This window comes from Typopeltis vanoorti, chromosome 20, assembly GCF_054136105.1.
Source record: "Typopeltis vanoorti isolate ZY-2024b chromosome 20, IOZ_Tvanoo_1.0, whole genome shotgun sequence".
Lineage (NCBI taxonomy): Eukaryota > Metazoa > Arthropoda > Arachnida > Uropygi > Thelyphonidae > Typopeltis > Typopeltis vanoorti.
The window spans coordinates 21,351,015-21,378,668 of record NC_143568.1 but is presented as its reverse complement, the minus strand read 5'-3'; the positions used below and the strand labels follow the sequence as shown (position 1 = coordinate 21,378,668).

The 27,654-nt window shown below is 35.7% G+C and overlaps 1 protein-coding gene across 3 annotated transcripts in view; it reads right to left on the bottom strand.

Annotated features, from left to right (window-relative positions):
- Positions 1–2,047: 2,047 nt before the first annotated feature.
- The window catches only part of LOC150095275 (leukotriene A-4 hydrolase), a 227,299-nt gene continuing 201,692 nt past the window's right edge, over positions 2,048–27,654 (bottom strand). For all 3 annotated transcript variants that reach the window (XM_090410547.1, XM_090410546.1, XM_090410548.1), the window contains exons 14-17: positions 17,811–17,961; positions 14,097–14,182; positions 8,897–9,001; positions 2,048–2,345 (exon numbers count right to left, since the gene is read on the bottom strand). In XM_090410547.1, coding sequence (XP_090266673.1) covers positions 2,219–2,345; positions 8,897–9,001; positions 14,097–14,182; positions 17,811–17,961 — 469 coding nt within the window. In that variant the 3' untranslated portion in view covers positions 2,048–2,218. The remainder of the gene's footprint in view (positions 2,346–8,896; positions 9,002–14,096; positions 14,183–17,810; positions 17,962–27,654) is intronic.

The following is a 27,654-nucleotide window of genomic DNA, read 5'->3' as shown; positions in this document are numbered from 1 at the left end:
TATATGGGATGAACTGGACTGCTAGGTGAAGGCAAGGGATGTCTACCACAACAGTCCAGGACCTTATTACATGCATACAAGAAGAATGGTCTAAAATTCTTATTGCTCCCTATTGTATGCTTGTGGAGAGTAAGTCCCATAATATTGCTGCAGTCATCAGCAGTTTATTCATGGCAGCATCATGTCATTAAAACCATGATAAGGCCTCAATACCTTATCATGTATGCTGGTTGAGTGGTTAAACCAGATTGTGAAATCAAAATATTTTCAACTCAACTCTTTATGAAGATAAAGTTACATATCTAAATAAATACATTAAAAATCTTTAGATCTTTAGGACTAACTAAGCTGAATAACTGCTGCAACAAGTTATGAAAATTAGCATTACAAAGATGAAAATAGACATGGAATACAGAAAACACTACCTGAATTCTCAACATTCTCTACCAATATCTTACTTGGACTTGGGGGGGGGAGCCCTTCTTTATGATCAATTTATGCTTAACAGATACCCCAAAAAAGAGCTGTTTATGAATTATACACAGAAGAAATCTCTTATAGACTACATGAATCTCATATATAAAGACTTCATTTGTTTACCATACTTTGGTGACATCTCACTATATAAAACATCTATACATGACATAGGAGTGAGAATATCCTTTTAAACAGTTCACATACTTTGGAGCCTTTTAAAAACTAACCAAAAAATAGTATTCTGTCCAGAAAAATCCTAGGATCTATAAAAGCTACTGTAAGAACAAATGATTTTATACGCTCCAAGCTTATGTAGGTCAGATTGGGAGAAGTTAAGAAATTTTAGAAAGTTCAGTTAATGTAGCAATGTCACCCACAAACTAAGGGTGGAACACCATAAAATGAAAAGGTTATCGGCTTCAATACCTTATCTTGCAAAATAATCTCCAGGTTGATCTTGTCATGGAATAAGTGATACTGTGCACTTACATGGCAGTCTGAATAGGAATCAGGGTCTCATTCTGCAAAACATTTGAAAGTCAAGCATTCCTACAATACATCAGAACATGACACCAACAATCACCTACTAGTCATGCAAAACAATTAACTGCATGTGACAAACGTGTTATATACATTACATGTATGAGTTTGCTTTCAACTCCGAAATGTTTAAAAACACTATGTGAGTCATCTGAGATTTTTCATACTGGATATTCATCCTGATTATGCTACCAAGTAAGAGCAAAACATGATGTTCTACTTAAGGTGAACAAAAGTATTGCCAACCAGAGCATTTAAGGTATTTTACAGCTTTATAATCTATCCTCATGATAACTTCCTGAAAATAAAATGAAGAAAAAAAAAATCCTTTGTGTTGTTAATCACCAATTCCTTTAGATATGCAAGCTGTACAATGTATTAGAAATGCTAGTTGAAAGAATCAACTGTTTAGACTCATATGTGCTGTATTTATTCCATTCAACCTTAAAATGATTAGTTGAAAGAATCTATAAGGAACAAGCAGAAACTTTAACTATTCTACTAAGCTAAAAAGACTAGTAAACCATTATCACAAAGCAATTATCACTTAGGCTTTTCAAGATATTTGGATAGTGCCTGTACAATACAGTGCATTCATGTAGGGCCGTACTTGCTTTTTCCAAGGCAGGCAGAGCCTAAGGCACCAGAGTGCTCCGGGCCCTTAAATTGGTCCCATTTTTTTGGGAACCCCAGCTATAGCCTCGTGCACCTGTTCATAAGTATGGCCATACATTCATTGTTCCTTTTATTCCTATGTTTTGTAAAAAGGATGAAGTGTTGAAAATTTGTAATTAAGGTCTATCTTATTTGTGTTTTTACATGAATAGTATAACTGAAAAATAAAAATCTATTCTTATTGTGACATTTTGTCATTTGTTAGGTTTGTACAGGACTATGAGATAATATCTAAGAAACTGGTTAGTTCATTACAATAGATGAATATTAGAGTTGAAAATTCCTAATGCTCACTGATATGTTATTTTATGGTTCATACAGAAAATATAAATGTTAATAACATATGAAGAAAAAATTAAACATTGTATATTATTTTATTTCTTCATATAAAATTTTATCAGCAGTAGTGCATTCTGATTTAAAGAAAAAAATTTACATAATGTGCACAATTATAAGAGAATAAGAAATGTTTTATGAAGACACTCATATTTCCCATCACAAAGAGAATGAATGTGTTGATGGTTTTCTATCCCATGAAATCACACTCCAAGTCTTTGCATACTGTATATGCTGTAACATACATCATTGTATCTTTAAGGGATTTGAAAGTGCCTAGAGCTAGTTCTCGAGTTGCATCCCAAGCATGAAGATCTCTAAAATGAAAATGGTAAATTAATCTTAAATATAACATATAATATATGCATGATTGAAAAAACAAATTCAAATAATTCTAGATTTACATAGATAAATAACAGCCTATCCTGTGGAGATAATTTCTAATGTTGTCACTGTGGTAAGCTATGCATATGAGATTTTTGCATATCATTTTTTATAAACTGAAAAAGTTATGTTAATATTAAATTAAATATTAAATTTATTGGCTAGTTTTTATTGGTGTTCTTTTAAAGGAAAATTTAAAATGTTCAGTTAATTTTTGGTATTGAGACCATGTTTCTAAACATAGAACAAGTATATTAAAATAAGCAATACAAACCAACAAGTTTTTCATAGGTTGCCAGACTTACATCATCAAGGGTACAAAAACTTATTTAAAAAAAAAAAAAAAAAAAAAAAAAAAAAAAAAAAAAAAAAAAAAAAAAAAAAAAAAATGCATTAATTACAATGTATGCATTGGAATGATACTATTTGTTGCATTAATTACAATGTATGCATTGGAATGATACTATTTGTTGCTATCTCATTCTGTGGCATGACACGTGTCATATTTCATATCTGTGGATATCAGCTTTTTGATGAAAGCAAACCAAACAATTTAGCTTTAATTTTTATTACATTGTGTGGGAATACAGAGCATGTCTTTAAACTTTGTAAAACAATTCTGATCACTATATGGCATTTCTGTTTCTTGCCAAACTACTTGGTGAACTGTGCTTGTTGTATGGAAGGTTAATCCTGATTTATGCCATTTTCTTTTTTCAACATCCTTTATGTGGTCAGATTTGCAAATCTCTCCTGACTTTCCTGTCTGGCCCATGTAGCAAGTGCCACAAGAGCAGTGAATTTTGTAACTCCTGGTTTTTTTCATGGGAGGATGTGGATGTAAGAACCTTATCCATTGACAAAAAAGCCACTTTAACATTGTAATCATGAAGCATTGTTGCAATTTTGTAACATTCTTGATTTAAAGTAATGCAACTGCATTCTTGAAATCTTGTTTATGTAAACAGCTCTCAGAAGCATATCAAGAATTTTGTTAATCATCTTTGGTTTGTACCAACTGAAGGCAAGAATATGTCTCAGACAGTGGTTTTTCACTGTACTGGAAATGTTCTAGGTTCTATTTTGTAATGGATATTGGTGTGAAGTACCATGTAACAATCCAGTTGCAGTAGGTTTTCTGTATACTGAAAATATTAAAGTTTTTTTACCCCTTCCACTTCATTTACTTCGAGAAGGATGTCAAGGAATAGTGATGTTTTGTGATTTCCAGTTCATGAGCGAATTTTATGTTTGGGTGCAAGCTGTTCAGATAATTTTTAAATTGAATCAGATTGTCTGTTGTTCCCAACCAAACAGCAACAAAAAAAAATGTCATTAATATAATGCAAAGTTTTTGGTTTGTTGTGATCATTTTCAATAGCACTGAAATGTGCAATTTCTTGTTGAAATTGCACATAAAGAGATTTGTTTGAGCTGGTGACAAGGGGGGGGGGGTGAAACCCATGGCAAGTCCTTCTGTTTGTTCCTGAGATGTATCCTGAAATGTGAAGAAAGTGTTTTCCATGCAGTTTGAATAGTCTGATTATTTGGTGGAAAAAAAGTTTTTGAAGATCCAGTATGTCATCCCTAGAGACACTGGTGAAAAGACTGATATCTAAACTGATTAGGATGTCTGAAGGTTCTATACTTAAATCCTCTACTATTTCAATAAAATATAAGCTATTCTTCACAAAAGATTCCATCTTTTTTGTGTGTGAAGCTAATAGGTTTGAAAAATTTGCAAAGATTAAATTCAGGGAATCTTTCTCTTTCTCTCATCTACACTAGGATATAACAAAATATCCTATTTATGGGTCTTTGGCGTTCCATAAATTCATGGAACTAAAGGATGTTTCGAAGTTAGAGATTTTTTCATTTCTTCCAACCAATTAAAGTTTTATTATTATGTATGTGCCACATGGGTTGCCAGTCTAAGGCTGTATAGGTCTTGGAATCTTCTAGAAGAGTGTTCATTTTTCTCATGTATTCATCATTTGTGTTCATCTCCATGGGTGTATTTCCTTTGTCCACTTTATCACAATGTTTTTACTGTAGTAATTCTTTAAGAGTGTTAATCCTAATTTCAGGATATTTCTAGGTGGTAATTTAGTTTCGAGTGATATGGTCAAAGTATGAAAGTGGATAACATAAAAAATCGAGTTTCTTAGGAGTTTTAAGAACAAATGCTAAAGACATGAAAAATGGCACAACACACAGAATGATAAACAATCATTATCATCTAGGTACATGGAATCTGATGACTCATTTCATTATAGGCAGTTCACATTAACCAGTATTCATATAATGCCCATCACCCATCTCCATAAATTCCACCCATCAACACTCTCCAAGCAAAACACATATTTTATATCGCTGTTAACTGCACTTTTACTCAATCCCTGAATGTTGAAATTGAAAAATTTCTTCTATCATATAAAATCCCCTTATAACTTAGATGCTTCTATCATGTCCCCTATCTTTCACTTCCCAAGTAAATTTTATAACCCACAAGTCTTCCAACTATTCTAACACTGAATATTTTATATATTGTCACCATCCTGGTCAGCAGAGAATCAATTCCATTTTCTCATCCCATGAGAAAATGGAATTTTGGCAAAAAAATCTGTACAGCAGATTTTTTGCCAAAGAAACTTAGGCAAAAATTCTGGGCAGACTAGCCAGAAGACATAATATCAAAGTATAATACTACCACATGTTGTCTTAATGGAGAGGAATAATAACTTTATCTTTAACTGTCAAATTATTTTTCAACATTCAAGTGACATCTACACTATATTGCCTTGTCTCCCTGTCAACCACTATCCCCAAATTCATGACCAAATAAATTTATTGGTGCAATCATAGCAATGTAACATGCAGCAATTTAAATATTTTTCCCGAAAAGTGAGCATACACTTTTGGACTAAAAGGGTTTCAGCATGGAAATATGTAAGGTTTTCCACACTGAACTGGCTACTGCTATCCTTCTGCTTACAATGTTAGTCTAGTGAAATCATTCTGCAGGATCATCTCTACATGACCTTTATTTACTTTGCTTTCCTATCAGTTTAGCATCATTAATAAACAACTGAATATTCCTCTGAAACTACTCCCTATTTTGCTAACATACAAATTAAATAACCAAAAGCACATGCATAGAGCCCTGCAGCCCAGTACCATCACTATTTTCTCCTGGATTCTTCTCTGCCATATATACTACTCTGAGGTCCATTCATCAGTCGCTCTCTTATCCATATCAACACTTCAATTTATATAACAGAGTTCCATGTAGTATCCTGTCAAATGAATTAGCAAAGTACAGCAGTGTAATGGTGTATAATTATGGAAAGCGAGTATATATGCAGCAGAAACCACAAAAATTAGATATGTGAATGACACCATTGAGATAAAACATTATGAAACACTGAAGGTGAAATGTAACAACATTAAACAAATTTAGGAACTAACTAAATCAGAGAAAATTATAAAATATGGCCAATAAATGATTGGATCTGAAATGAAATGAACAGAAAAATCATGTAGAAAGAATGCAGGATAACAGAGGCAAAGAAAGTAGAGGACTACATACCATAGCAAAGGGGAAGAGAAATAGAGTAAGACCAAGGTGAAGATGTGGAATGGTCTTGAAAATAATATCACCACAAGCAGCTAGTTTTAACAGTGAAAGAATATATTTATTCTTAACAAAGCCATGCTGACCAAAGACTATAAATGATCTGTGCACTGATCGCTCATTAATTTAACTATATCTTCTCCTTCTGTCCTTACTGTCATATGTATTTGTTATTCTTCTATAATCATTCTTCCTTTTACTTGCTACACAGTATAAACTCTTTGAGATTTATTTTTTTTATAATCTAACTTTGTCTTCAATACTATGCTGGTTATCCTTCTTGACTGTGCTTTGTAATTGCTAATCATATTTCTTTTTATACTTCCTTCACATCAAAATCTCTTCAATAAAATCTCACTTTCACATACACTTTACTAACATTTCACATCCACTTTATTAACACAAACATGAATGATTTTCACCATCATTTGCAATCTTCCAGACCAGACGTATTATTTTTGACAGATTGCAGCTATGTCTACTATTGTTCACCACCATTGCCTAAACTACACACTTCACGATTCTTTTCACCACAAAAGTGGCTGGCACCAGTGCCTTTGTGAAATCTGACATAGACTGCCAGAGAAAGGCTAATTTAGAATTTTTAATTTAAAAAGGTTTTGATCTTCACTGGCTCAAGTTTTCCTTGCCCCATTTAGTAACATTCACTTGTTCATTACCGGTCTCCAAACGCTGATAACCACTCAAAATCCTTCACATTCCTTTTCATGAAACTCTACCACCTCCAATCAAGCTACCCAAATAGTGAGCTCATCTTCTTAATAGATCATATCCTTTCTTAATAGAAAGAGGCATGATAAAGGTGAAAACAAAAGGTATGACCTAAGATATGACCTCATTTCTATTAAGAAAGGATATTATGAAGAGAGTGACCAGATAGTAATGGAAAAGACAACACATTTAAATGGAGTTCCTCACAAACAAAGTGAGAGACTGGGTGGTTGGAGAAATTTTTGATGGTATGACACAGAAGCGAAAAAAGGGGGAAGGGAAAGAGAGAGAGAGAGAACAGAAGGAACAGGTCATGGGGAGAGGTTTTTTTAATGATAGCAGAGGAATTAAAGTATCAGGAACTAAATCCCTGTCCCCCTGATGTATTTCTACATTGGGGGAGGGATTCAGAGGACAGTTCATTTGAAGCTATCTGATGTGATAGCTTAAAATATGTAACTGGCTGTTTCTATAATCCAGGGAGTACATGGGAGAATGTAGATGACCTGCACTCACAAATTAAATGAGTAATTATTATGGGGGATTTGAACTATGGGGACATAGATTGGTAGGAGGAATGATCACGAGGAGGGAAGGAAATGGAATTTATATAGCTGCTGAGAGAATTACTTGAGGCAACATGTAATGGAGGGGACACAAGGTTCAGGAGTGCTAGATCTGATCACAACACTAACCAATCTAGCTATGCTGCCTCTACTTGGAGAAAGTGATTGTGTAGTCTTGACCTGGGAGACTGCCAGACATGCAGAATTTTCTATTAAGAAGGGAGATAGATGTGTAATTACAAAGCAGGTGATTGTGACAAGATGAGGAGACAGCTTTCAGAAGAGCAATGACACAAGAATTTGGAGGGGAGAGGTGTTGGTGCATGGGAGGAGGGGGAGTGTTTGAAGAAAGCAGTGTCTGAATGTGTACCTAGAGTTAGATGGATAAATAGCTTCATTAAGCAGGAGTTGCATACAAAGAAAATAGGACTGCAACTAATATGCAGTAGTTGCAGAATGATTTGAATAGGCTGGAATTATGGGCACGTGAAAATGCTATTAGTTCAACGTTATTAAACGTAAAGTCACACACTCTGGTGTGATGAGCTATCCAATGTCATATTATATTGGTGGTATTAGGGCTTCAGAAATCGAACTCACCACAGGCAAGTGGATTTTCAGCTTCATTCTAAATGAATTCAATATATATATTTTTTTTCATTTTAAAATTAAAAAAAAAAAATTCATTCATCGTCAAGTTAATGATTACAGGTGGCTGCCGACAAACTTATTAAAGCACTTTTATTTACAAAGAACAGGAAATAAAACTTCTGAATCTGAAATTCTTAATTTGAATATTACAGAATTCCCTTTTAAAGAATTACAAAAACACTTGCAATTTTAATTGCCAGTTTTCTCTAAAAAATCATAAAGTAAACTAGTCATCTTCAGTTTCTTCAATCCTTTTATCTCCTTTAAGATTTACAACGTATTCTATTTTCTTTTTTCTATATGAAAGACTATGAAAAAATGAAAAGTCATTAAAACTCAACCGCCATATCTTCTTTTCCTAACAGTTGTTGATAACTGTTAAACAACAACAACAAAAAAAGGTCACACAAGATACCAGTAGATGGAAGTTTTCATTTTATGGAGGATGGGTAAAGGATGAGAGAGCATCACTGGAAGATGAGGATGAATGACATCAGGAAAGGGGGAGAGCTAGATTTTTCACTCAGAGTGGTGCATGATTGGAATGGACTGCCATTGAAAATGATGAGTCAGGTAAATGAATGAATTTAAGAAAAGATATGGCTTTCTTCAATGAGTCCCTGATTCCCTGGAGTTTTCTCTTAATAATAAAGATGCAGTAAAGGAATTTTTTTTCAGAATATAATGAACAGGTTGTTGTTGACGTGTAGGATTATGATAAAACAAGTGAGCTCATCATGTCTGATGATGTACATTCTATAAACAGTTCAACAGTTTTTATGGGAAGGGAAAATTAAAATTTCAAAGAAAAAGCCTGCCATCTCCATAAAATAATAGCTAATTAGTATTATATGAAAATATCTGTAAAGTAATCAAGATAATTGCAAACTCTAAATTTTACCTGAAGATTGGACGAACAAATTTCATTCTTCCCTGCTCTGAGACAAATTTTACAGCTAAAGGTATAATATCATTCCAGTGAGCTCTTAGTCCAAGTCGAAGCCACCTGTAAAAGTATTCACAGACATTATTATTCAATATTACTATACTTCAATCAGTTCTTCAAAAAAAGATAGTGAACACTCATTATAGCAAACACTACTATAACGAACTACTGAAAAGTCCAAATGCAAGCACCATAAGCAGTCACTGTTCTAAATGCAATTTACAACAGCAACATATCCAACTACAATAAACTATTCATGTGAGTTTGAATCTAGAAAGCTAACCATTAAACAGAATTAACATAAGCATTAAAAAAGGCATTTTCTTTTTGGTGGTTTAATAATGATAATAAAAAAAAAAATCCTGATGTTTATTCTCATATTTACACTTAGAATACAAAGATCATAGAGCATGTTCTCTGTCTCTTTCTCTAAAGTTACATTTCTCAAAATTTAGTGAGAGGTTTTAAATTTTTTATTTTTTGTAGTTCACAGTAAAATGTTGATGACTGTGGAAAGACTAGCATTTTTCTGATATTTCTGTTCATGAAAATTGGTCAAAAATTTGAAATGAAATATACAAATTTTTTTCCTCTTGTTCTTATTTTGAGCCAATACAATGATTAGGATAATAAATATGATCCTTAACATTCAAGAAAGAGGCTACTTAAGGATTAAAGCTAAACAAATGATAAGAGACCACATAGCCATTTAAAGAAATGCAGAGAACCGATTGAGATTTCTGATTGAATGTTTAATTCTCCCATTCTTATGGTGCAACTTGCTAGTAAGTATCTACCAAGATACCGTTAGAAGTTTTTCCACTTAGTTATACTATATAAATTAAATATACCAAGATTATATTCTTGGTTTAATCCTTTATCCAAGTATAAGCAAACAAAGTTTGCGCTTGAAGTAATTTCATGACTGGGCAACTTGTATATAGAGGCTAATGACTTCACATCACTTGCCTTAGTATCCCATAATGCAAAGCACATATACTTACAGACATGTATAATGCTATGCATTATGAGAAGGGTCACTACCCAGATGGATTTTGACCTTTATTGAGGTCTCATCAGTGAAAGCCTGACTGAGAAGTGATACCAAGGCTGAAGTAATGCAGACATCATGTTTCCATATACAAGTAGCCAAAAGGTGTTACCCCTTATCACTAAAACATTCTGGATTAGAGACTTCTACATTACTTCAACTTTGCTATCACTTCTGGGTCTATTTCCCACCGATGAGACCTCAATAAAGATCGAAACTGGTCTGGGTAATGACCCTTCCCATAATTCATAGCATTATACATGTCTGTAAGGATATATGCTTTGCATTATGGGATACTAAGGCAAGTGATGCATAGTCATTAGCCTCTCTATAAGAGTTGCCAAGTTACGCAGTTACTTCATGTGCAAACTTTGTTTGCTTACACTTAGATAAAGGATTAAACCCAGAATATAATTTCTTGGCATCTTTAATTTACCAAGATACTGAGTAGATGAGATTGAAGTTTGGGGCTTAGCTAACCAAACCATATTTTGTACTGGCTTAAACCAAAAACAATGATCCAAGGAGATGAAAAGTCATTCTTGCTGGTGCACCACCCAGTTAAACAAGGATACTTGGCTATTTTCCTTGTGCAACCAGGAAAAACAGCAAAAAGTAAGCTAATGGAACAAAAACTACAGGATGTTATATTCAGGCAATAATGATAAGGAAAAGAAAGGAGTAGCTATAGTGTTCAACATTGAAAATGAAGATAATATTCTTAAATGACAGGTAATTTCAAGCAAAGTGTTGAGGCAAATATCAAAGTGGGAAATTGGATAATGAGATTCACCTGTGCCTATTAGACCCACAGAAGGTTCTATTAAGGAAGAAGAGGAAAGACAGTTTTGGTGATTTAAACAGCATAGTTGGAAATCAATATTAGACATATAAAATGTTTTGGGAACATTTGAAGGAAAGAAGAAAGCTAATTGTTTTCAATAATATGTCCAAGTCAGTCAGTAGGAGTTCCATAACGTGATTAGTGGTATAGTGCTGTTTTGTGGTTTGGAGAACATTTCCTTGTGAGAGTAATTTCAAGAAAGCAAAGTCAATAAAGTATAAGAATAGGAAAAACAATAAAAAAAAATAAACACAGATTTTTCAAAAAATATAATTTGTACATTAATTTTTGTTACTAGAATAGTCCTTTATATTACTAATATTCATCTGGATTTCTTTAAGTTAAAATAAGAGTTTGTTTATAAATTTAAAGATGCCAAAAAATTATGTTCTTTGGTTTCATGCATTTATCCAATGGTAAGCAAACAAAGTTTGCAATGAAGTCACTTCATGACTGGGCTACTTGTATAAAGTTCATGCATGAATTATCCAAGGGAAAGCAAAAAAAAGTTTGAGCATGAAGTCATTTCACGACTGGGTTTTGTTTGCTTACCTTTATAACCAAGTGGAAAAAATTTCAACATCTATCTCTAATCCAGAGTATTTTAGTAATTAAGTGTGACACCTTTTGGCTATTTGTATATGAAAATATGACTTCTGCATTACTTCAATCTTGGTATGACTTCTGGATCTGGCTCCCACTGATGAGACTTCAATAAAGGTTGAAACCGGTCTGAGCAGTGGCCCTTCCCATAATATATAGCATACATGTCCATAAGATATGTGCTTTGCATTATGGATATTAAAGTAATTGATGTGAAGTCATTAGCCTCTATATACGAGTTGCCCAGTGCTGAAATAACTTCAGGTGCAAACTTTGTTTTCTTACACTTGGATAAAGGATGAAACCAAGAATATAATTTCCTGACATCTTTAATTTATAGTATAACAAAGGGGAAAAAACTTTCAATATTTTGTTTATAAAGTTACTTTTTATTAAATATAAAATATTCTATGTTGTCCATTCTGCAACTATTCACCAGATGGTAAAAATCTAGTTGCCATGGGTGAGTATATTTGTCAAGACCTGAACTAAGTATCTGATGGATTTCTGTTCAGTACTAGTCACTACTAACACCATGTTCCAACATACAGATGTGCACAAATCCAAAGTGAGTGAAGACATAACATATAATAAGAGCCTTATTGCCTATGTTATTGCTGATACCAATATCTTCATGCTTGTTCAAGAAATGACTATACAGATTTGATATAGTTGTTAACAATTATCTCTAATCCAGAGAATTTTAATAAGGTGTGCCACCTTTTGGCTACTCATATATGAAAATATGACTTCTGCATTACTTCAACCTTGGTATCCCTTCTCAGTCAGGCTTCTGCTGATGAGATCTCAATAAAGGTCAAAATCCATCTGGTTAATGACCCTTCCCATAATGCATAGCATTATAGATGTCAGTAAGGATATGTGTTTTGCATTATGGGATACCAAGGCAAGTAATGTGAAGTCATGATCTTCTATATACAAGTTGCCTGTCCTGATAGGTGATATGATAATTTCTTGGGATCTTTAATTTATAGTATAACCAAGTGTAAAAACTTTAACAACAATAGAATATAAGATTGGATTGATGGGCATAATATTCTTTATAATTAGCAGCAGGGATTTGTAAAAGGTATGTCTTGTTTTAGTAATTTACTTGCTTTATGATATGGTAATGAGTGTGTTAAACAAGGGAGAATCATGTACAGTGATATTCTTCGGACTTTTCAAAAGTGTGATAGGTTAGCACAAGGTAAGTTTTTGTACAAGCTGCACAGGATGGGAATAGATCAACAATATATTGGTAAGATGGATTGGTTATTGGCTCTCTGAACAATACCAGCAAGTTGTGTATGATGCATCTCAAAAAAAGGAAGGTAACCAGCTGCATGTCATGGTTCTGTTCTTGGACCCCTGTTGTTTAACTTGTTTGTAAATGATATATCATGTGGAATGACTGGTGATCTTCAGATGTTTCCTGATGATGCAAAGTTATAAGCAGCACGGCTGATGTTAATTCCCTTCATGAAGATTTGAGTAGACTTTTGACTTGGACAAAGAATTGCAGTTGTAGTTTTAATATTAATAAGTCCAAGGTGTTGCATTCTAGAGTGCAGAAATATAAGGCTGTGTACTATATCGATGGTGCTGTATACTGCAGGAAGTGGACAAGATTTGAGAATAATGGTTGACAAGACTGAAGTTTATAGGACATACTGCAAATGTCGTAAAGACTGCCTATCACAATGCAGTCATGAAAAGATGTAGGGATAAGGAGATGGTTGTGTCACTGTATTAAAGCACTGGTCATACAACACTTGGACTATTGTGCTCAGATTTGGTTACCTGGTTTTTAGTGTGATGTGAAACACTGGAGAGGGGGGTTCAGAGATAAGTGACAGGACAATATCAGGACTCTGGAATGCTGGCTATGGAGAGAGGTTGAGGAATTGCAGGGTTTGGTGGATAGGAGGAAAAGAGATGATATGATAGATGTTTAAGTTTGTGAGAGGATTTCATCCATAGGGGATTATAGAAAGATTGTTTAGAGGCCATCCTTGGAAGTTACGAATGTGGCGAAGAGGAGTATATTTTTTACATGGAAAGCCCAGTGAATTGAACGCATTACCAGAATGCAGTATATTGTTAATGCAGAGAGTGTTATCAATTTTAAAATTCAGCAATAATAAATGTTATCATTTAAATGAATCTCCCATGATGTGTCTGCCAACTCCATGGAGGGTGTAATAATAATAATAATAATTATTATTATTATTATAAAATGCTTATCTCATTTTCCCTTTATATGTTAGGCTCTATGGCTTCATATAAAACATAATTAACTATTACAAGGTAGTTAATTTTATCAATGTAATTTTCTTTTTCTGTTCTGTGGGATGGAAAAATTGAATGTTTCCAGGAGGAGAATCCTGTGATATCTGCATGAGGACTTAAGTCACTTGCAGTAGTAGAATGTAATAAATGTTCTTTGCATTCTAGATGGGATTTGTTTTTCCAACCAAAGTTTAGTGATCTTACAAAGTAACAGCAATACCATTTCTTAAAGTTTATTATTTTTCAAAATAATATTATATATTAGCAAAATCAATAATATATCTTAGGAATTATTTTCAAAATAATTTCTAAGATTATTTGAAAAAAATTGCCAATGAGACTTAGTAACTAAAACAAATTCATACCTGAAACGAATTTCAGAGTTCAATATATCTTTTAAAGAATAAACATCTGTGAGTTTTTCCATTTTGTGTATAGATAAGGGTGGTTCCTGAAATAGCAACAACACTGAATATTATTAAAAATTACTTAATCAGCTATATTAAGTTTCCTTTTAAGCACAGAATTATGATTTCAAAATAAAGTAAATCTAAATATTAGTGATGTGAAGCAGCATCAACTAGCATAATTTACCTTTTAACTAAATAAGACAGTTTGTTTGCTTTTGCACATTCCTTAGCTTTCTCATGTTTATTTCTGCATTCTTTCAGAACACATGCTGAATTACGGGAAAGGAACTTTCGATACGATATCTTCTTTTCCATGACTGGCTCTTTGAATTCCTGAGTCCCCCATGGAGTTCTGATTTTTTTAATTTTCAGCCAACTTCACCACATGCTTTTGATGCTGAATCAATGTCTTCTTCAGAGTCTGCCACTGAGTCTCCTAGGTTTGTTTTCAAATTTTTTCAGTTTTTCTCCAATAATATTTGTATATTTGAGTCCACAGTTCATCACTAAAACTGATTGACTATTTTTAAAACTTTCTTTTATATATATATTATATATATATATATATAAAAAATAGATCAGATTATATATATAAAATAAAATCAGATTATATATATATATATATATATATATATATATATATATAATCTGATATTCATTTCTATCTTATTTTTATCAGGAGAGTGGTGAATGAGTGGAATGGATTGCCAGAGGTGGTTGTAAGCATCCTAACAGTGAATAAGTTTAAGGAGATGTATAACAGGTATTGTATTAATCGATAGTGTGGATCCCCTGCGATAAGTCTTTTGAATCCATGGAGTACCTACATAAATAATTTTTTAAGAAGGAAATTTAGCAAGATTAAACAGACATAACTTCTTTTATTACATGGTGTATCTGATGGGAATTTCTATTGACCTGCATAAATCCATTGAATTATTTTAGAACTATGTGGAGAATTCACAAAGGGTATTTTACTCTTAGGAATTAGTTTTAAATCGTATTTAATATTCTCTCTGCCTCTCAAAGGCACAGAAGATTCAATTATTCTTCTTCAGAGCTTTCTAATATCCTTCACAATGCAAGTCTCCATGGATTTCATCTAGCAATCATTTTGCATTAAATCATTAACAGGTAAATCCAGTGGATTGGACACTAAAAGTTCAACCTGATAAGTAACTATACTTAGTTGATTTTGAATACCATGATCAACAACATACAGAAAAATATAAATGTAAATATGTCATATGTAAATCTACACTCAAAGGTAGACAAAACATTAGATATACTTACCTAACAGCATGTCAGACTTCCTCTAGTGCGAATAACAATCTGTACTCTCCGAGGCATTGACTCCACCAGATGTTGGAGGGTTGCCGTAGCTAATTCCAGCCATGCCTGTTGCAGCATTGTCCAGAAATGTGCCTTTGATATATATTGGTCCCAGATACATGGGTTTGATGCAGTGTTTCTCAACGTGGGGCATATGCCCCACAAGGGGACAATTTGAATATTTTGGGGGGCAATTAGAAAATGATGTTGCATTCATCACCTCATCACCAATATACTCAAAAACACCTTTGTCGGCGATAAATTAATGTTGCAACCCTGACTTTCTGAGAAAAAAAGCTGACATCACTAGTACAGCAGTCAACATAAATATCCATATATCCATAAGAAGTATTCTCAGAAAAGCAAAATGATGAGTCTATTAAAAATATATTTAACATAAAAGGAACAATGGCATGGCTTTCTGACGAGACAAAAATGAAATACCGAAATTCAACTAGTTTTGCAAAAAAAATACTGATGCCCTTCCCGTCGTCATATTTAGTTAAATGTGGCTTTAGTGCTATAAATGACTTGCTACTTAAAAAAAAAGAAATCATCTGGATATTGTAAATCGTGGGGATTTGAGATCGACTAAATTAGTACCTCAAATAAAATCTTTTTGCAGCAGACATCAAGCTCAAGGATCGCATTAACTTGGATTTTATTTTCCCGAGTTCAGGTTGATTTATGTTTTATAATATACAAAGTGTAATATACAATTTATAATCATTGAAGAAAGTCAAATAAAAAAGTTTTACCTATGTTCCTTTTTTTTTTATTTAAAGTACCGTACATATTTATACTTGTTCCTCAAGCTATGCCTGATTGGTTGTAGCCTGGTGCGGTGTCGCATTGTTCTGCTGAAATCGGCTGCAAGATGCATGAAGGCCAAGCAAGTGTGTAGGTGATCAGCCAGACACCAAGGGACCTGATGAGTCATACAAAAAGGATCTCCAAACCATCACAGAGCCGCCACCACCATCACCTTCTTGAAGAGAACAGATCTGCCATGATGGGGCCATGGCCTCATGCTACTGACAGCACGCCTGCACCGTGCTATCAGCTTGGTAGAACTGATAACTGAATTCATCAGATGATGTGTGCCTCTGGTCCACTCTTGGTCCCAACACCAGGCAAGGCATAATGCCCAATGACAAACTGTCAACAGTGGTATACAATTAGGGTGTCAGCTCCCATAGTCCATGGTACGCAGGATATGCTGTACTGTTCATTTGCCGACACTGCTTGGACTTCCAACGTTGAAACTGGATGTGATTTGTGCCATCATTGCCCTGCGGTTGGTCTGTATAAGGCTGGACAGTCTACGTCGACCCAAGTCATCAATGGCATGTGGTTGGCTACCATTTGCTCTCTGGGTGGTACATCCATTGGTGGTATACTCATGGTAGATCCTTGATATGGTTGTCCTCAAGATCCCTAGGGTTCTTACCATTCAGGCAATAGAATGATCCATCATGGACGTATTATCACATCAATAATATGTTCATGATCAAAGTTGTTAAGATCACATTTATCCATGTTCATCGATTGTGATATACTGTTGGGCAGCCCGATGCCTGATTATTTAATATTCAGTTTGGGTACACTTCACTCTACACAGGGGATGACACTGAGTGTAGTTTCCTTGACAAAAGCTGAAGATACTATTTTTTTTCCACATCTGAATTACCCAAAGCTTTGCTTTTTTTTTGAAAAACCATTCAAAAAAGAAGCAAAGCACAAGACAAACTCAAAAAAAGAGTAGTTATTCAAAATGATTCAAACACCTCACTGTAAAAGAAGGTTCTTAAAGTTGTACTTTAATTTTTATACTATTATCTTTGTGAACTCAGATTTTCAGTTCTTCACAACATTAAAATTCAAGAAGGAGAAGAATGTGTTGAAGAAACATGAGTAGGTTTGTCCAAAGTTCATTCATCATTACTTTTTAAATAACTATACTTAATAAAACAGAAATTAAAATATTAAATGTTTTATCCATTATTTATTAATGTACAGAAATACTCTAGTCTTTCTTTTATGGTTACACAGTGGTCAGCATTCATAGTGAGGAATTTATGGAGACACAAACACACATGTTGGAGTAATTACTTATAATTAAGAAAATAACCCTGAACAAGATTTATCTTATTTTGTGTAGTTTAACATAGCTTGTGTTCTGTACATGTTTTCCTGATGATGACCTCGATACAGAGGTTGAAACATCGAGGGTTATTTTCTTAATTATAAGTAATTACTTCAACACGCGTATTTGTATCTCCATAAATTCTTCACTACAAATACTCTAGTATTAACTTACAAAAGAAAAAGATATACCTCGTTAAGAAGCTGTGCTAAGAATTCACAAATTTGTTTTGATGTCATTCCTTCTATATCTGAAGAGGAAAATTTTTCAAGATCATTATCATCTGCTTTCACCCACTGCTGGCATAAAGAGGTGGATCGGTCAACAAGAGTTGTATCATATCTAAATAAGAATTGATTATATTAAATACAGAATCTAAAATTAGCTTAGTAATGTTAAAAAAATAATTAGCAAAACTGTTATTGGAAATGATGAAATAATGTCTTTTTTTTTGCAATACTGTGCAATAAACTGGATCAATATATTTTTTAAAATAGCTTATCCTTAACATTCTATTGAAAACCTTTATTTTAGTTTTATTATGATATTTGGATGATTTCTATATATTTAGTTTTCTGAAAGTAGTATTAGAAAATGCTAATATGGTTGTGCCTTGTAATGCATCTCATGCTGCATCGGCTGTCGCGCAGAATAATCAGAACCCACGTTCAGGGCTTAGGCAGAGGGTCCTGTTCGAAAAGTATATTACAGTCTCCACCAAAAGTCAGCGATACTGTGAATAAGCAATGCAGAAGGTATAAGATTAACCTTAGAAAGGAATTTTACATAGGCACATGGAATGTCCGGGGTCTACAGATGGGTACTCGAGATTGTCTGTAAAGAGATGGATAGGTATAAAATTGACATCCTGGAATTACAGAGACCAGATGGAATGGAGAAGGTCACTTCAAAAGAGAGGATGGTAAGCTAGTTATTTACTCAGGTGGCGACTCAAAACATCATGGGGTAGCTGTGATACTGAAGACAGCTCAGGCAAGAAGCCTTCTTGGTTATAATCCCATTAATGACATGATATTCTCTATTAGATTTAAGGCTCAGCTTACCAATGTATCAATTGTGGTAGTTTATGCACCCCACATGGACAGGCCTGAAGAAGAGAATGAGGATTCCTATTAAATACAAAATAAATATAAAATATTAAATACAAAAGTGGGAAAGAGTATGAGAGTCAGACCACAGTGTGGCATGTTTGGTCTGGGTGAACGTAACACCATCAATGGTGAAAGACTGTTGGAATTTGTCCGTGCTAACATATTAGTTATTACCAATACCTGCTTCCAGAAACATCCAATGATGGACCTATACTTGGACATCTAACATTGATAGGTCAAGGCACCAGATTGATTACATCCTGGGTCTCCAGCAGTGGAAGACAAGCATCTCTGATGTACATACTTGTTCTGGAGCAAATTGTGGTACAGACCATCAGCTAGTAAGAGCTGAAACATCAACTCAGTTGGATGATTTTTTGAAAACCAACGAGGAGAACTCACCAGAAATGCTTTGGGAAGGAGTCAAGGTGATAATACATGATACAGCGAAGAAGTATTTCGGCCCAATAAGTAGACCAAGAGACCCAAGGATATCAGATTCAACAAGGAAACTAATCAAAAGAAGGCAGTTGGAAAAACAAAGAGAGACAGCGACTGAAGAATACAAGAGATTATATAGAGAAGTCAGAAGCGCCATCAAGCTGGACAAGGAAAAGCTCTATACTAACAAATGTGAAAAAATAGAGTTTCAGATGAGAAGGCACAATTATAAAATAATGTTTTATTTAGTTCGTGACTTAAAGCACAAGTTGAAGCCTAAATTGAATGTCATCAAAGACAGGAATGGATCATTACTAACAGAACAGTTGAAAATCAAAAATGGATGGAAAGAATACTGTAAGGAACTGTACAGCAGAGTGTGTGTAAAGAAAATGTGGAGGCCCTCTCACCAGGAATTTTGATTTGGAAGCTCCTCTACTTAGACATGAAGTTGAAAGAGCAGTTAAGCAGCTTAACAGCAATAAGGCTCCAGGTGCAGATGAAATCCCAGCAGAGTTAATTAAGGCCACAGGGGATGGAGGGAGAACAGTGTTTCATAGATTGATTACAAGGATATGGGAGACAGGCTCATGGCCTAGAGACTGGAAGAAGTCAGTTTTCATACCACTACTTAAGAAAGGTGATATGAAGACATGCAAGAATTATAGAACTATTAGTTTGATATTCTCATGCAAGCATGAGATATCAAAATCTTTGATATCTCATGCTATCAAAATTTTATTGAAGATCATGCTAAACAGGATTGAGGCCAAAGTTGAGGCAGAGATGCCCGAGGAACAAGCAGATTTTAGGAAAGGTAAGGGAACCACAGCTCTGATCCTTTGCCTTAGACAGATCATAGAAAAATATAAAGAATTCAGACTCCCTCTGGTAATGTGTTTCTTAGACTACTCTAAAGCTTTCGACTGTGTTGAGCATGTGAAACTGTGGGAAGTAATGAAAAGAATGGGTTTTCCTCAACACACTATCAGGTTGATAGCCAACATGTATAAGGAGCAAGAAGCCACGGTAAGAACAGGTGTTGGATTGACTGGCTGGCTTCAAGTTGGAAAAGGAGTTAGGCAAGGATGTTTACTTTCTCCTCACTTGTTTAGTATATATGCGGAGGACATCATGCGTGAAGCATTGGATGAGCTCAGAACAGGAATTAGGATAGGAGGTAGATTGATCAGCAATCTGAGGTATGCTGATGATACAGTACTCCTTTGTAATGACATGGAAGAACTGGGACTAATTCTTGACAAAGTTAACAAGATCAGTAATAACAGAGGCCTTCAACTCAATCCTAGCAATGACAAAGATTATGGTTCTCAAAGGAAATGCAAACAGGAAAGCTCTTGAGAAACAAGTGTACCTTAATGGAGAAAGAATTGAGGAAGTCAGCAAGTTTGAGTACCTGAGATCCATTATTAGTGTGAAGAATTGCTGTTCAGAAGACATCAGAAAAAGGTCAGGAATGGCTAAAACAGCAGTCAGAAACCTGTCTAAAATCTGGAAGGATGGATCTATCTCCATGGGAACAAAGCTGAGGATTTTAGATGCAGTTGTTTTTCCAACAGCGACTTATGGATGTGAGACTTGGAACCTAAAGAAGTCAGATAAGAAACAGACATCTGCTTCTGAGGTGTGGTGTTACAGAAGGCTGTTGAGGATATCATATACTGAAAGGCATACAAATCAATGGGTTTTAGAAAAGATCAGTAGAACTTTAAGGCTCCTTAAGGATATTGACAGAAGAAAGCAAAAATATTTTGGATACATAGAAATGATGGAAGGAGGACTTCTCAGAACAGTAATAGAAGGTAAAGTTCCTGGAAAAAGAGGCAGGGGTAGACCATCAATGAGATGGATGGATGGTGTGTGTGTGGAGCGAGTTGAGGCCACCAGAAAAGCAAACAACAGGACTACATGGCGAGGCCTGGTGTGGCACATCACCGAGCATCGGAGTGACCATACGGCATCTATAGATGCTCAGTGAACATAGTGTTATAACTAATCTTTTTCTATATTTTGCTTTTAGCCTTTAAGGTTAGTCTATACTTAACTCGTTGTTCTCTTAAATCTTTCCCCTGTTTAATTAAACAAAATCTTTGGCCGCACTTAAGTTTAGTCACGTGTAGGAAACTTAATGATTAGGGCTTTGTCCTAGAATGAGACGCAGCCATTAAACATATCCTCTGAGACAGTCCACCTGATAAGTATTGACAAATTTATTTTTTAACTGCGCCAGCCAATACCAAGGATAGATGAGGTTCTTATCCAGGATGGCTCTCTCAGAGTGATACACAGTAATTAAACTACAACAGATATCTAACTTCCGTTCACTATATTCTTGCATGCAGTTGTGGTCCGCTTCATTAAATTATACACATGGGTTCTTCCCGCTAAGTTAGATAACATTTTTTTATGAGTGGCTGTTTGAATTCATATACTAAACCAGATCAGGCAGGTATTAAGAAACATATTTATTAATTAAAGAAATGATACATGAAAGTCTTACTACTAGGTAATCTGAATAAAATTTTAGTAAGGCCTCTGGTTCATTACTACTAATGAAATACATGAACAAATTTGCTTGGACCCTCTATATGTAACTTAACATTATTATCTCAACACAAGTTATCACACAATCTACACTCGTGTGGTCACTAGTTATAACACTTAACACAACACAATTAATTCATACAAAATAAATAGAGCCCTTCTAGGCAGACAGTTCTCAAACAAAGATGGGTCTATGCCAAGTTGGAGACAGTTCCTAAGGTTGCATATAATAAGTCCACTACACAAAATGTTCTTTGGAAAACACACAATTCCTTAACTGGAAAATATAACACAAGAGTCTACATTACCATCTCTGAAATGATACTCGCTCCTTTCTTTTGCCTTGTCTGGGCATCAAGGCTTCTTCTCAGTCTGCTGCTCGTCTGGTCACCTTCGACGACTCTACGGCCGGATTCTCAGTGGGAAGGGCGATGTGGCTCAGGAGCTTAGCCAGAATGGACGGCATCTACTTGTTTTTTTTGTTGCACAATATAGCATAGCTATACTCGTCCAAGGAAATAGCTAGCCCTATTCCATACGCTGTGGCAGACAACTCATACCTTCCACGGCCAGCCTGGAACTTTTCTGTAGGGGCGGACTGGACCAACGTCCGAGAGGTCAGGAAACAGGAACAAAAAAGCCTCAAGTGGGGATTGCTTGACCTTTTTGTTTTCATGCTCTTCCCAGTGTTTCTCATATATCGCGATGCCCGCCAACACGGTCATGTGGGTTTTCGTCACGGCATCCAGCTCCTTCCACTACATCGCACATGCTTTTGATGTTTTCTTAGAAAGCGCTCTAGTTTCTCTTTCTTATTGTCAGTACCCTTGACCATTTTGTTTAATTTGAGTCTTGGGTCTGGGTTAGTCCCGAGCGGGTGGAAAGAGGGGAAAATAGTTCTACTGCATAAAGGTGGTTCCAAGACTGCTGTTGTAAATTGGTTAATTTTTGTGTCGAGGCTAGCTGGTGAACGGACGTGTTATCGGAGAGCTCCTGAGAGATTTGTGTTTTTTGTTGATTTATTGGTGTTTTGGATTCAATTTAATGGACTTAAGTGTGTAATTTTGGTATATTATTGGAGCTTTATTAGCGTGGTTAGTGTACTAAAGTGTTTTATAACATAATCTATGTCGGGAAGTCGCTGCTAGATGAATTCGTAATGTGTAGTGTTCGTGCAAGCTCCAGATAAGATAAGTATCATTTTCAGTTATCGATACAAATTACTTAATATTGTGTAGTTTTGTTTTGTTTGCCTTGCGTATTTTAGTGCGTCTATTTTTGGTGTGTTATAACGTATAATTTGACAAAACACGTTGCAAATAAGGATGGCACCTGTGCGAAGGAAAATGGCGGCCAGTAATGAAGGTTTGCCATCGTTATCAAAGAACGGTAGCATAAAAGAAATGAGTCAGTGTACTAGCTGTGAAATGTAGCTTTGCGGAGTGCGGTCAGATGATAATAAAGGATTGAATGTGTGTAGAAAATGTAGGGAGAATGAGGAATTGAAGTGTATTTCGGATCATGAGTGTGATATTTTTGTCAACCTTCAGAATGAAGGAAATAGGGATATGACAAGAAACGGCAAGGTTGTACATGAAAATTGTGAGAGTGTGAATGTAGAAAGTGTGAATGATAGTATAAATGGTTTCTCAGAGAACAAAAAAGATGAGATAGATGCATTGAGTGAGATCGTGTTGTTGTTGAATAGTGCGATAGAAAGAGCAAAACAGCAGCTAGAGTGCATGAACAAAAGTAGACTGAATGAACCAACCAATAATAAAAGGTATGACAGGAAAAATAGACGTATGAATGTGAACATGAGCAAAATGAAGGATAGAGTGCTGTATGGAGACTCGTTAGTACGAGGTGTGTTAGTAGAGGATTTGACAAAATCGTACCAACCTGGTGCGACCATAAAGGACATAACTGCGTCTATTAGAGAGCAAAAGGAAAGGGTGAAAGAAATGATTGTTGTGGCAGGTACGAATGATTTGAAAGGAGATAAAATGGAAATGATAGAAGACCTGAATGAATTGTTTGAGGTAGCAAAAGAAAAGAGTGAGAGAGTTAGAATGATTAGTCTTTTGCCACGGTATGACAGTGAAATGTTTAAAAGGAGGGCTATAATTGCGAATGACTTTATGCGTGGGTTATGTATGACGAGTGGTGTGGAATTTATGGATGTGTGGAGTGAGTTTGATGGGCGAAAGGATCTATATAAGATGGATGGCTTGCATTTGAATGGTTACGGTGTAAGAAGACTTGAGAAAGTGTTGCTGAATGTAGTGGATGTGCAAATTCAGGGAAACTAGATTTGTTGGGGGGGGGAGTAGAGATACAGTCCTTATGGAGGCAGTTGAATGTAAGAATGAATATAATATGCCAGAGCAAATAAGGACAACAAATCTGAGTGGGATAGTTAATATAAGGCATCAAGGTAGGGTTGGGGCTAATGGGGGTCTTAAATTCATGTACACTAATACTAGGAGTATTAGGAACAAGAAGGAAGAGTTTTTGGCCATGGTTGGCACTTCCAGACCACAGGTTATTGGTATTAGAGAAACATGGCTGACTGTAGATGATATAACTAGTGGGATTGAATGTGATGGGTATAGTGTGTTCAGGAATGACAGAGAGAATAAAATGGGGGGAGGAGTATTGTTGATGATAGCTGATGAGCTCCAGCCAAGGAGAATAGAAGTTGAATTGCAGGATAGAGAAAAGAGCACATTTGAGGCCATTTGGTGTGAGATTGTGGCTAGCAGAACTAAATATACAATTGGGTGCTGCTATAGACCAGGTGATGGAAAAGATGGTGGTGACAGTATGCACAAGCAAATAGAAGAAATGGGTGGAAGGAGGGTGATTATTATGGGAGATTTCAACTATGGTCGCATTGATTGGAGTGAGGAGAGGACACACAGGAGGAAGGAAATGGATTTTATGCGGTTATTAAGGGATAACTATCTGCGACAGCATGTAATGGAAAATACTAGGGGTCAGAGAGTGCTTGACCTAGTAATTACATCTGAGGATTTGGCTGTAACAAATATGACCACATTGCCACCAATCGGTGAGAGTGATCATAGGGTCTTAACTTGGGAGGTGGCTAAAGGTGTAGAATTTTCAATTAAGACAGGGTACATGTGGAATTATCGGGCTGGAAAGTATGACATGCTTAGGAGTTTGATTGGTTCAGTGCCATGGCATGTACAACTGCAAGGACTAGAAGTTGATAGTGCATGGGAGGTAGTTAAGAAGTGCTTGCATGAAGCAATGGCTGACTGTATACCTAGAGTCCGAATAATAAATCAAGTAGGGGTTAAATGGATGAATAACACCATTAAGCTTGAGTTGCAAAAAAAGAAACAACTATGGAGGGAATTTAAGGAGAAGGGTGACCGGCAGGCACATGAACGGTATAAAGCGCAGGCCAGAAGGGTGACGAGTGTGGTAAGAAAAGCAAAAAAGGATTACGAAAGAACATTGGCCATGCAGGCTAAAGAGAATCCTAAACAGTTTTTTAGATATATAGCAAGTAAAAGGAAAAATGTACATTGCAGATTGATTTTAAAGAATGCCGATGGTAGGGAGGTAACTGAATCAGTTGAGATAGTTGAGTTACTGAGTGAGCACTTTGCAAAAGTATATCATCCAGGTGGTGACATTGCAGAAACGAATAAACTAGTAGATTATACAGGAATTGTGGTTAATGAAGTGAGAGGTGAGTAGTCTATTGCATAACCTCAATGTCAATACATCTGTGGGATTGGATGGTATACCAGCTCGTGTTGTACGAGAAGCAGCTAAAGAATTGTCAGTACCCTTGACCATTTTGTTTAATTTGAGTCTTGGGTCTGGGTTAGTCCCGAGCGGGTGGAAGGAGGGGAAAATAGTTCCACTGCATAAAGGTGGTTCCAAGACTGCTGTTGTAAATTACCGACCGATTAGCATATCAGGAATCATTGTCAAGGTCTTAGAGAAATTAGTCAAGAAAAGAATACAGGATTGGATAGATGAAAATGGGATATTGTATGGGGGACAACATGGTTTTGTGAAGGGTAGATCATGCCTCAGTAACTTGCTCACGTTTTATAACACAGTGACGGCTGAACTGGATAGGGGTAATGGGTTTACAGTGATACTACTGGACCTTGCCAATGCCTTTGATAGGATACCACATGGAACCCTAATCAGTAAACTGGAGCAGATGGGTATAGATATAGGGTTGGTGAGATGGATAAGAGGGTGGTTGAAGGAGAGATATCAAAGAGTGGTTTATTCAGGAGTGGAGTCTAAAAGACATCTTGTGACTAGTGGAGTGCCACAGGGCTCTGTTCTTGGACCACTGCTTTTCAATTTGTTCATCAATGATATTGGAAAGGATCTGAGAGGAAGTGTTCACTTGTTTGCTGATGATGCAAAGTTGGGTAGAGCAATTGTGAGTGCACAAGATGTCAAAATTTTACAGGATGATTTGGATAGTTTGGAGGACTGGGCTAGGAAAAATCGATGTGAATTTAATGTGGCAAAGTGTAAGGTTATGCACTTTGGGGTGAAAAGAATAGCAGCAGTATATCACATTGGTTGAATCATACTCCAGGAGATTGATGAGGCCAGGGATTTGGGAGTGTTGGTGGATAGGGAGTTGAAGTTTAGGGGGCACATTGCAAAAGTAACTAAAACAGCTCACCAAATCACTTGGCTTCTGAAAAATACTTTAACATGCAGAGACGAACAAGTTGTTGTTCCTCTGTATTGAGCCTTGATAAGACCCCATCTGGACTTCTGTGCCCAGCTATGGGCACCAGGGTTTCTTCGTGATGGGGAGGAAGTGGAGAGGGTCCAGAGAAGAGTGACCAAGATGATAGCAGGTCTGTGGAATGAACCTTATGAGAATAGGTTGAAGATTTGTGGGTTGCAGAAATTGGACGATAGGTGAAGGAGGGGTGATATGATTGAGACATTGAAATTACTGAAGGGTTTCTATAAGATTGATCCAGAAGATATTTTTGAAAATATGACTGGTGGTGGGAGGACTAGGGGCCATGCATGGAAGCTGGGCAAGAGCGTGGTTGACAAGGGTATTAGAGCTAGGTTCTTTACTTGGAGAGTGGTAAATGAGTGGAATAAGCTTCCAGAGTCTGTTGTGGGTGCTACGACCGTGAATGAGTTCAAGGCAAGGTATGATAGATACTGTGTGAATGTTGAATAATTGTTCTTGACATGATGTTAGGGCCTCCCTCGATGAGTCTGTCGACTCCTTGGAGTTTCCCGGAACAATAATAATAATAATAATTATAATCCTCCCCCCTCCCCTCCCCGGCACACGTAACACTGGACGGTCAAAAGGTGACCCTTGGACTCTGGCTTACAGATTTTGCTATCTTATGACACATAAAATGGGATTCTTAAATTAATTCAGTACATTAAATAATTTCTCTATCAGACCCTTATACATAACAGGTTAGGTCTTACAATTTTGTTTCATTTGTTATATAATTTCTTTCTCCTATCTTAGTGTTATATACATATATATACATTTCCAGTTTATAGCCAACACACCACATTCTCTGCCTATTTTCAAAGAGAGTTGTTCCTGAATAAATAAAATTGGTAATTCTTTTTCTTGGTTTATTCAGGACACAACATAGGTCCCTACCATCTAAGAAAAAATTTTACATCTGAAAAATTCTTTTACAGCTTTCTTCTTCCTGTTTTCTAAATCATTCCCCTTAAGATTTGTTTTTCTATCACCCATATTATGCTTGAATAAGGTATGCTTAGTAGCTTTCTTAGCTTCCTTATTCTCGTGATCCGTGTGATCATGAATTCTTTGCTTCCTTTTCTTTCTTTCATGTCTGGCACCTCGTTTTCGTTTGAGGGAGTTTGTTGTGTCCTCATCCTTACGGTTATC